Source organism: Mastomys coucha, unplaced genomic scaffold (assembly GCF_008632895.1).
Source record: "Mastomys coucha isolate ucsf_1 unplaced genomic scaffold, UCSF_Mcou_1 pScaffold4, whole genome shotgun sequence".
NCBI lineage: Eukaryota > Metazoa > Chordata > Mammalia > Rodentia > Muridae > Mastomys > Mastomys coucha.
In genome coordinates, this window is record NW_022196910.1 from 45,452,639 (window position 1) to 45,463,749 (window position 11,111).

General features: G+C 40.9%; 1 protein-coding gene across 1 annotated transcript; it reads left to right on the forward strand.

Annotated features, from left to right (window-relative positions):
- Nucleotides 1-5,478: 5,478 nt before the first annotated feature.
- On the forward strand, nucleotides 5,479-10,272 carry Ifng (interferon gamma). Its single transcript, XM_031349882.1, has 4 exons — nucleotides 5,479-5,698; nucleotides 6,867-6,932; nucleotides 7,020-7,202; nucleotides 9,535-10,272. The coding sequence occupies exons 1-4, from the start codon at nucleotides 5,588-5,590 to the stop codon at nucleotides 9,640-9,642; spliced, it is 468 nt and encodes a 155-aa protein (XP_031205742.1). The 5' UTR covers nucleotides 5,479-5,587; the 3' UTR covers nucleotides 9,643-10,272.
- The last annotated feature ends 839 nt before the right edge of the window (nucleotides 10,273-11,111 follow it).

An 11,111-nucleotide genomic window follows, 5' to 3' on the forward strand; every position in this document is an offset into this window, starting at 1 on the left:
CCTTTAAGGCAGGACTTATGACTCTCTAGATTACCAACACACAGTCTCCTCTGTCTTAAAATCGAAAATAATGTAAAGAGGTCGGTCACTGTAGTGCATACATATCACATTTTCAACATTCTTTGCACTATCCTTCAAAACTGTCCAGATGGTCTTTAAAGGCATAAGGTGATTCAGAAAATGCTCTAACCTATGGGATAAATGAGTCACACCGTGGGGAAAGTCTGACTCCGTGTGGACTTCCATTCTCTACGTCACCATTCTTCCGCAGGCCCAGCACTCATGATGTCAGGAGTTCCAGGAGTTAAACCAATGTGGGGGTCATGGATCCAGCACTTACTCATACTGAGTGGAAGAAATCTGCCTGAAGAACTGGAGGAGGTAACACACTGGCTGCTGATGCAGGGGAAAAGCATGACCAGGATGTAGGTTTTATCTTACAGACAACTTAACCGGTCGGCGGAGATACCGTTGAAATCTCCCTGTTACATCCATTGCCAGTTTTCAGAAAGAAACTCTGAACTGAAAGGAAAAAAGAAAGTTCGCAGTCCCCTTATTTTAGTAATGCGATCACACCTTGGCTCCTGGTGGCTTTGCCACGGGCTTTGAAGGATACCGTGGTGGTGAATGATTCTGCAGGCTCAGTATTTGGCTAAACTAGGAAGGTGTGAAACCTCTAGTTTGCATGTACAACAGAAAGTGCTTTACAGGCAGTGCACAGAGAGATTTCTTTGTGACATTAGTGAGACAGGAAAAGGTCAGAAAAGGATGTGCTATTGGAGTGACAGTATTCTAAATCAGAGACTCCTGTGCCCTTAAGGGGAAACCTAAGATGGTTCACTTCCGGTGTAGGACACCAAGACCAGACAGCAATCTGCAGGAATAGATGTCAGGTGAAGGATGAGGTCCCTGTAAAAGCTCTCAGGAATTCAAAGGGACCAATAGGGCATCAGGTGGAATGTGGGATATTCAGGTTCAGAGTCTTGGTGGATTTTGCATTTTGCTTGCCTGTGAAGTTGTCAAGCTGGGATGCCAAGACCAGGATTCTACAACTTGTATTCTTAGTAAAGGAATAGCGTACCTACCCTCTCACCAATTCTACACAAACACAAATTTCATTGGATCTAACTATTTCAACTTGCATTAATTTCATTAATTTTAATGTAGAAATTAGAAACACACAAGTTTTAGTAGATATTGATCAGTTAGGAAAGGCACTGGTTAAGGAAAATGTCTTGTAGTTGTTGATTCAGTTTTTCATTAACTAGTTGAATAAATCTAAACATGTCACTTTGATTTTCTTTTCTAGGTCCTCATGCAAACCTATTTATAGGATAGGCCATTGGCTGCTTCTGCAATTCCACAATTCTGTGTCTCGTGCAGACACCAAGTGTTATTAGAGCTTGAGTTTTAGCCATGTGGTTTTTAATCTGAACATTTGGCCAAATTTTATATATAGCTTTAATATGTATCTTAATCTTGAATAGTAATTCTTAACTTACAAATAATGGGGGTACAGACAAGGCCCCACAGTGGATCCCACAGTTCTCTAAAAGTATTTTTCATTACACATATATGTGCATATGTGTTTTGGGGATAGAGCTGTGGTCATTCATGCTGTGCCTACGAAGACTAGAGAACAATGTGTAATAATTGACTCTCTTCTACTATGTGGGTCTCAAGATTTGAACTCAGGCTCTCAGGCTTGGTGACAAGCACCTTTACCTACACAGTCATCTTCTCTGCTCCCTATTTTCTTGATTCTCCTCTCCTGACAATTTTTCTGGTGGGAAAATTAAGATATAAATGGAACTGTTTTTGACTTTATTCCAGAAAATTTCCAATATTCCTTCCAGAGACTTGAGGTTTGGATATTGGTGTCTAGAAGGCACTGAGTGGCAGCAGTGGGCCTGTGGTCACTGATGTTTTGACCTACAGTGCTGTATCTTATTCAAGGACCTTCTCTAGCCTGCATTTCTCCTCAGAGAGAGCAATGAGAAGCCTGTGAGCAGTGATGTGGACCCCATATTCTTCTCTTGCTGCATGGGAACCTTTGACCTCAGTGCTTGGTTTTGACTTTGCTCCTTCAGAAGACAACTCTACAAAGATCTTTTTTTTTTTACATATGAAAAATTTTACCTTTCTCTTCTCTACTTATGCTTTATTAACTGTATATTTGTGTGGTTTAACTCCTCCCCTCTTATTAGAAACAGATTGCTTTCTCATTCAATATGTCCTTATTACAGTTTCCCCTCCTCCTCCTCCCAGTTCCTCCTCACCTTCTCTCTCATCGAAATCCACTCCCTTTCTATCTCACATTACAAAGGAACAGGCTTTTAAAGATATAATCAAACACGACAAAATAAGATGTAAGATCAAATAAAAACCATCACATCACAGTTGGACAAGACAAACCAATGGAAAGAAAAGAGTCCCAAGAGAAGGCATGAGAATCAGAGACACACTCATTCTCACACTCAAACTGACAAGCTCTGTGTGTGCAGAAGACCTGTCCTAGGCCGGCATAGGCCCTGTGTGTGCTGCCCCAGGCTCTTTGAGCTCACATGCGCTTTGCTCAGGTTGATTTAGTGGGTCCTATTCTCCTGAGGTCCTCCATGCCCTCTGGCTCTTACATTCTTTCTGCCTCCTAGTCAGTGGCATTCCCTGAGCTCTGATTTGATGGTGACATCCAATGTACAGCTGTGTGCTCTAAGCTCTCTCTCTCTCTCTCTCTCTCTCTCTCTCTCTCTCTCTCTCTCTGTCCCCTCCCTCCCTTCTTCCCTCCATCCCCTTCCTCCTTCTCCTGTATTTGTTCCCATGTGCTGCAGGAGGAAGCTTCTTGGATGATAGGTGACCAAGACACTACTTTACCAGTATAGCAGAACATGCCACTAGGAGCCCTTTTGCTGCTACCAAATATCTCAATTAAAAATGGGGTGTAGATCTAAACAGAGACTTCTCCATAGTGAAAAGTCATATGGCTGAGAAACACTTAAATGTTTAACATCCTTAGCCATCAGGGAAATGCAATTCAAAACTACTCTGAGATTTCATTTTACACCTGTCAAAATGTCGAAGATCAATAACACAAGTAGCTGATGTGGAGCAAGGGGAACACTCCTCTACTGAGGTTGCTAGTGCAATGATTACTTTTAAAAATTAATAAAGAACATAGAATGGTTCCTGTTATCAGGTGTTAACTAATGAGAGAGCACCATTTTCTAGCATTAATGATAAATTACACTTAACAAAAACCTAATTTCCTACAAACTAGAAGGAATAGCACTGGAACTGTAAAACTTCAAGGGCAATAACTCAAAATAGATTTTTTTTTCTGAGAAAAGGTTTCACTGTATAGCCCTGGCTGTCCTGGAACTTACTCTGTAGACCAGGATAGCCTCAAACTCACAGAGATCTGCCTCCTTTTGCCTCCTGAGTGCTGGGTTTAAAAGTATAAGGTACCACTACACTGCTAGATTTTTTTGTTTGTTTGTGTTTCGAGACAGGGTTTCTCTGTGTAGCCCTGGCTCTCCTGGAACTCACTCTGTAGACCAGGTTGCCTTGAACTCAGAAATCTACCTGCCTCTGCCTCCCAAGTGCTGGGATTAAAGGCATGTGCCACCACTGCCCAGCTAGATTTTTTTTTTTTTTTTTTAAAGACAGATTCTCATGATTCTTAGACTGGCCTTCAAGTCTCCAGCAGCAGAATGTGATCTTGAACTCATGATTATCTTACCTATTTTTCCATCTGCATTTTATGCCTATTTTAAGCCAGTGTTATATAAGCATTCTACCAACAAAGTGACATTCCCGGCCATCAAAACAGAAATTCTTAGATAAACATTCAAATGAATATTTTGTGTGTATGTGTGTGTGTGTGTGTGTGTGTAAATCTCTATGCTTATGTGTTTGAGGGAAATAAATCTTGTCACAGAAGCAAGTTTTTGATATTAAGGAAATCAATCCACACTGGGAGAAAATCATGAGACTGAGGTATTGAGAATCCATGAAAAATATAAACAAAGTACTAGCCCAGTATAGAGGATAAAGACTGATTTGAAGCTGGAGGTTTGGGGGGAGAACTAAAACAAATGATGGTTTTTCATCTGGACCAAGATGTCTGGCTACCACTCTGAGATGCTCAGAAGAACGAAAGGGGACAAATGGCTAAAGGAACTGCACAAACAAGATGCATGGTGTTGTTAAAGAACTGGCTACCTGTTCAGCATTCCCAAATAACAAACTTTAATTGAGCCACTAGGTATGCTTGGAAGAATTCTCTCAACTCTCCGTGGATCATTTGATTGAACCTTTGGCTGAAGTCCAAAAGAAAATACTAGTATTAAGCTCAGAGATTCAAATCTGTACCCAAAACCACTGTGTAATGTTCATGTACACAGGGAAGGTAGAAGTACAAGTGGGCTGGAACTGAAGAGCAGAGGGCCTCCTGTGCCATCCTGAAGGGTGGAATCTCATAGATAAGTTACTAAGGAAGGAGAAAGAAACATTGTTTTTTTTTTTTTTTTTTTTTAGAAACATTGTTTGAATTTGGTGGGGGAAACATTTTTCAGTTATTAATACTTATTTGGGACAAGTGTGTGTTTAGGGCTGAACTATTCACTGGGATAGCCTTAGTTACTTGTAGATTTGGGAGTTAGAAACATGGCTAGTCCTGAAGTGATTTCTGCTGTATATATCAGAAATACACCAGGTTTTAGAGATTTAGTGGCAGAGGAATTGAAACTCTTATTCATCATATACCTTGAAACACATAGAAATATTACCTTGGATGTGATGATTGAAATACAATATCTAATGAAGTATTCTTGTATTTTTCCTTTTATTTCATTTTGCATTTTTCCTTTTATTAATAGAGAAACTAGAGAATTATATTTTACCTATGTGGTCTGCATTTTCTTCTTTCTGGGCAGGTTGACCCTGAGTGGTTTGTAGTAGGTATTTTACTAATCACCTTTGATGAAGGGCTTCCTAGCCACATTGGCTTTTTAACCAGTACACTTTCCTCGCTTTTCTGGCCATTTGCAAGAAAAGTTTGAAAAGGCTTCCCCCATTGCAGGGTTTGAGAAGCCCAAGAGTTTCCTTTTATTCAGCCGTCTCCAACCACAAACAAAGGTTCCCTGTGCTGGCTCTGTGGATGAGAAATTCACATTACAAGGGCATAAAGAGGGAGACGTAAAAGCAATTTCCAGCCCCCCCAAATGGTGTGAAGTAAAAGTGCTTTCAGAGAATCCCACAAGAACGGCACAGGTGGGCATAGTGGGGCCGTCACATCGTCATAGAGCCCAAGGAGTCGAAAGGAAACTCTAACATGCCACAAAACCATAGCTATAGTGCAAAGTAACTTAGCTCCCCCCCCACCTATCTGTCACCATCTTAACTTAAAAAAAACTTGTGAAAATACGTAATCCCGAGGAGCCTTCGATCATGTATAAAACTGGAAGAAAGAGAGGTGCAGGTTATAGCTGCCATCGACTGATCTAGAGAAGACACATCAGCTGATCCTTTGGATCCTCTGACTGAATACAGGAGTTCTGGGCTTCTCTTGCCTCGGCCTAGCTCTGAGACAATGAACGCTACACACTGCTTTTTGGCTTTGCAGCTCTTCCTCATGGCTGTTTCTGGCTGTTACTGCCAAGGCACACTCATTGAAAGCCTAGAAAGTCTGAAGAACTATTTTGTAAGTATGATCTCTTAATAATGCTAGTGGTTGACCGTGACTGATGTTGACTTGCTACGGTGAATGCTAGGCTGCCGTCTCTGGTCTACAGTCATTTTGAGAAGACAGGGTGCTACATTGCTATTTGCTGGGGGAGGTGTTTATTGACTTAATGATCTTGATATTGATTTAACTCTCTGTTCAATTTACTATGGAGTTAGAGGGCATTTACCAATCTCCCCAAAGATGGGCATAGTATAGGTACAAGGTACAAAGATACTGATCATTTTGTGATTTCTTATTATTTAGTCATGATAAGAAATATCCTTACCTCCACGGTTCTTATTCTTTCAGACACCTAGAAAGTGATAGTGAGAGATGATTGTTACCACCAAAACTACCCAGGGGAACAACTTATAACTTAGAGTACCGGGAGGCAAAGTCCTTAACGTTTCTGCTTAAGAAATGCCCCCTTGAAGTTGTTTTTCTTAAGGAGTAATTTTGAAATTCTACGACAATCAAATTAGCATCAACGCCAGCCACTTGGTGTGGTTTGAGGACAGTTATATTTCTTAGAGCTTTAAGGTTGTTTTCTTTTTCATGAAATTTTTTGAATAGTTAACAGAAACAAATTCTACATCCTGAAAATTTTATAATTTGTCCCAAATGTACATACTAGTATACATATAGCTATTATCATAATGTTCAAGCATTTACAGTCAATTCCATCCTCCCACTGTAGATCAAGCTGCCTCATACATGTGTTTGGAGCCATTTTTTAAAGCAGTAATGAAGCCCTATTAGAGCACAGACTGATGTTTCAGAAGCCTGGACCATAAGGGGGCAGTATGCACAGTGGAATTATTCTGATGATTGTCTTTCTCCCTTTCTTAATTTGAGAGTAACTTTCTTTTTAGCTCACTATGGTTATTTGAGGTTCTTGAAACCTCATCAGCTTTGTTGAGCTTATTTATGGCTTTGCAATTTCAAGACTGGGCATGCAGCTAAAAGAATGGAATAGTGTTTGGCTAAATGCAGTTTTTTGGGGGATACTTCTTGTTAGAAGTAAATGGAAGGACCAAGAAGGACACTTGTGACCATTGTCAGCACTGAATTCAACAAAACTTGATAGATATTCTCAGGACAGTTGGTGAAATAATTACAAATAAATCTTTTCTGTTCTCTTTAGAACTCAAGTAGCATAGATATGGAAGAAAAGAGCCTCTTCTTGGATATCTGGAGGAACTGGCAAAAGGTGAGTTGAATATTTCTCCCCACCTGGTTTTCCTGTTGTTTCTAATGGACCAGTTCTCACAATCTTCTCTTTGTGTTGTTTCCCAAGGATGGTGACACAAAACTACTTGACAGCCAGATCATCTCTTTCTACCTCAGACTCTTTGAAGTCTTGAAAGACAACCAGGCCATCAGCAACAACATAAGCGTCATTGAATCACACCTGATTACTAACTTTTTCAGCAACAGTAAGGCCAAAAAGGATGCATTCATGAATATCGCAAAGTTTGAGGTGAGACAGCTTTGCAAATTACTGTATTATTGGTTTTTTTTTTTTTTGCATTGTCTTGAATTATCAGATGGTTGAAATTAGCTCCTCATCAGTTGATAAAGCTAGGAGATGAAGCCCGATCTTAGATGTTTCCCCACTGCAGACAGATTGGGAGGATGTATTTTTGTCAATTTTGGAAAAACACAGACATTTAAACTATTGCCCACATGCTGGGTAAATGCTCTGAGGAGGAGGAAGCAGAAGAGGGGAGCATTGAGCAGAGTTCTTGTGGTCCCCCCTGGGTGTGTGATGGAAACTCTTGCTTAGGTTGGGAGGTTGTGTGTTAGTGGAAAGAGCAGTGGGAGGGAGCGAGTGAGAAGACCTGTGTCCCCCTCCTCCTCCCAGCCAGGCCACAGGAACGCTCGCTTCAGATGACTCACATGACCGGCTGGGGTGCAGGTTCCCTATCTTGAGAGGAACCAGCTGGGATCGCTACATAAGTTTTATCTCTTTTGTCAAAAACAAAACAAAATGAAACCTCCACAGTGTCACAGGTAGAAAATGAGGATGAGGGAAGGAAAGGAATCAGGCTCTGAGGAGACTTCTGGGTATCCTACCTCTCTGCTCTGGTTAACATCGTGTGTTATGCAGCCCAGTTTGTTTTCTGGAGAAGCAATGGTAGATATCCTTTAAAAGGATTGCTCTGTTTTATGAAAGGCTTGGTCAATTAACTTTTAGATGTGGCTTTATTCTAGTCATTCAATGCTTTATGTCATGAAACCATCCTACACCTTTAAATTATGGCCATGAGACTCCAAAAGATAACTTGAAAGCATAAAGGCAATTCTCAATTTTCTAAATTTTATGTAGAAGACAAAGACATTCTAAACATTCTTGGGCTTTGATGGTGAATACGGTCAAATGAAATGGATAGGTGTTTTGCTACATCTTGTGGCCTAATTATTCACGCTTAGCTTTCAGTCTACCTGAATCTGCCTCTCACTAGCCTCCTGCTCTCTCTCAGGAGCTGGGAGATGGAAGCCCATCTTAGTCCATGGTCTAGAGATCAATGAAGTAACTGCTCCTAACTTTCCTTTTGCCTTGCTACTCAGCTCTGGCTAAGTCTCTTAGATTCTTGCCAATGTGTCAAAACCCAGGAAATACATTTGTCTTCAAAATACACAGTTGGGAGAAACCTGTTACTTTTAAGGCCTTGGTTTCATCTTTTGGGAAACCCTGGGTCTTGTGACCTTGTGACAAGCTCTTAACTCTTGTCCTATATTGATGCATTGTCAAGATGTTTTAGGAATACACACACACACACACACACACATACACACACTCACACTCACAGATACTTTTTTTTAGTAACTAGTCCTATAAACTTCTGAGTCCTTCCTGAAAATATAGCAAGGGAGTCAGAGTATTTCCAGTATTTTAAAAAAATAAAGGACCAGATAGCAGTAAATGGTCTTCATTTTATTAAGCACAAAATTGCCCAAGTGCCCTTCTGGTTAGAATGGAGAAGTCTAAATAGTTAAATTAATGGTGTAGAAAGCAGAGAACGGGAAATATTTTTGCGTCTCCAAATCATGTATGCTCTCTGTGTCAACAAATTGACTATTACTAATCTGATCGTGATTTGTGTTTACTTTTAATCCCATCCCAGAAATGATAACACTGATCTGATTTGGGAGAAATTGAAAATATATATCTTTTTCATTTATTTTGGACTTGAGTTGTTCCCACAGTGCTCAGACTGTGTTGGTGGCTCTCAAATTTTGTCTTGTTTTAGACTCTCTTGGTGGGAACTTAGCTCAGGAAAGCGCCTGGGTCTCTGGGCTCCTTGAGAGATCCCCAGAGCACTTTGCTAGAGCAAAGGGAGCATTGGCAACATAAAGTTCTTTCTTGGTCTGAGTAGAAAAGGCTAATCAAAGAAGAAGGTGGTAGACATTGTAGATAAGAGATTCTCTTTCCAATATCTTCACGAGAAAACAGGTTCCAGCAGATAAGTGTCTGATTCAAGTTCAGTGTTACTGTTTATTTTCCCCCACCCTTCCCCCACCCCATTCCACCCAGGAGTCTCTTTAGTTCTCCGTTTTGAGATTTCTGTAGCAGTTAAGGGAGAGATAAATGTGTGAAGTGACTCAGCCTACTTGCTGTTGTACAACTTGGAAATCTAATGACCCTAACGGTCTTAATTGCTACAGAAGTGAATACCATGAGTGAAAGGAATATATTGCTGTACTTTTCTTTAAAGCAATATTTTCATTTTCACTGTCCATGATGCCAAAAAGAAGAATAGCCTAACGGCTTGTATGCTTGGAATTCATTTCATTGTTTCCCCCATTAGGTAAACAACCCACAGATCCAGCGCAAAGCTGTCAGAGAACTCATCAGAGTGATCCACCAACTGTCCCCAGAATCCAGCCTGAGGAAGCGGAAAAGGAGTCGGTGCTGATTCGGGGTGCGGGTGTAGAGATCGTTCCAATAAGAATAATTCTGCCAGCACTATTTGAATTTTTAAATCTAAACCTATTTATTAATATTTAAAATTATTTATATGGAGAATATATTTTAGACTCATCAACCAAAGAAGTATTTATAGTAACAACTTATATGTGATTAAGAATGGATTTCTATTAATATATATGTTATTTATAATTTCTGTATCCTCAACTATTTCTCTTTGACCAATTATTCTTTCTGACTAATTAGCCAAGACTGTGATTATGAGGTTGTACCTAGGGGCGGGGGCAGCCAGCCAGAGGACTGAACTCAGACTGTGGCTTGTGCATTTACTTGACTTGCCAGTGGGGAACATTCAGAGCTGCAATGACCCCGTGAGGTGCTGCTGATGGGAGGAAATTACACACTGGGCCAGCGCTTTAATAGCAGGTCAAACAGCACTGCGATGTGTTAGATAGTACAGGCTGCCCCTGGAGGAAAGCAATGTCTCAGGAGATTTTACATCTGGTGCTTCCCTATACTGCTGAAAACTGTGACTACACCTGAATGACAAATAACTCCCTCACTTCTAGTTTAATCACTGTCTAATTGCATATGAATAAAGTGTACTTTCTGCAACCAATCATGCTGTGTCAGACATCTTCTAAGGGGAGGACTTGGGTGAATGAACCACCTAGTGATTGATGAATGGGAAGGAAATAAGTCATTTTTAGCTGTGGGAATCTTGGGGCTGCATTAAGCTCCATTAAGTGTGGTGCTTTTCTCTACTGACAATGTGCTCGTTTTCACTGCTCTGGTTGGCAGCTGTTTGAATTTTCTCTCAAAGATGTGTGTCTAATCACGTCGCCGCCGTTCAACACAGAGCTCCTGCAATGGGAAGTATGCAAACTGCGCAGCTGGGCAGATGGATGTGTTTCTAGTCTCTCTCAGCAACACCCTAGCGTTTCCTCCGCATTCACAGTAGGCAAACATCATTGATGTATGTCTTAGAGTTTCAACTGCTGTGAGGAAATACCATGACCAAAAGCAACCTGGCAAAGAAAGGGTTTATTTCGCCCCTTAGATTGTAGTTTATCATTGAAGTAAGCTAGAGCAGGAACTCCAGGCAAGAACCTGGAGGCAGGAACTGAAGCAGATGCCATGCTTACTGGCTTGCTTCCCATGGCTTGCTCAGCCTGCTTTCTTATACAACGCAGGACCACCTGCCTAAGAGTGGTACTGGCCCACTGTAGGCTGTGGGCTGGGCTCACCCACACCAACTATTAATTAAGAAGATTCCCTACAGACTTGCCTCCAGGCAATGTGATGGAGAAAATTTCTCTGAGATTCCTCTTCCTAAATAACTCTAGCTTGTGTAAAGTCAGCAAACCAATAGACTCAGTGTAACAGAGTATTAGCTCTAGGGGTAGAGGCATGGATTGGAACCGAGATGGTGCTACTGCAAGCTGAATGACCTTTAAT

What these genes read in the sequence shown, in the direction of transcription:
- Ifng (XM_031349882.1), top strand. Translation starts at nt 5,588, where the DNA reads ATGAACGCTACACACTGCTTTTTGGCTTTGCAGCTCTTCCTCATGGCT. An exon ending in AAAGTCTGAAGAACTATTTT is followed by an intron (nt 5,699 to 6,866) that starts GTAAGTATGATC and finishes TGTTCTCTTTAG; the next exon opens with AACTCAAGTAGCATAGATAT. An exon ending in TGAATATCGCAAAGTTTGAG is followed by an intron (nt 7,203 to 9,534) that starts GTGAGACAGCTT and finishes TTCCCCCATTAG; the next exon opens with GTAAACAACCCACAGATCCA.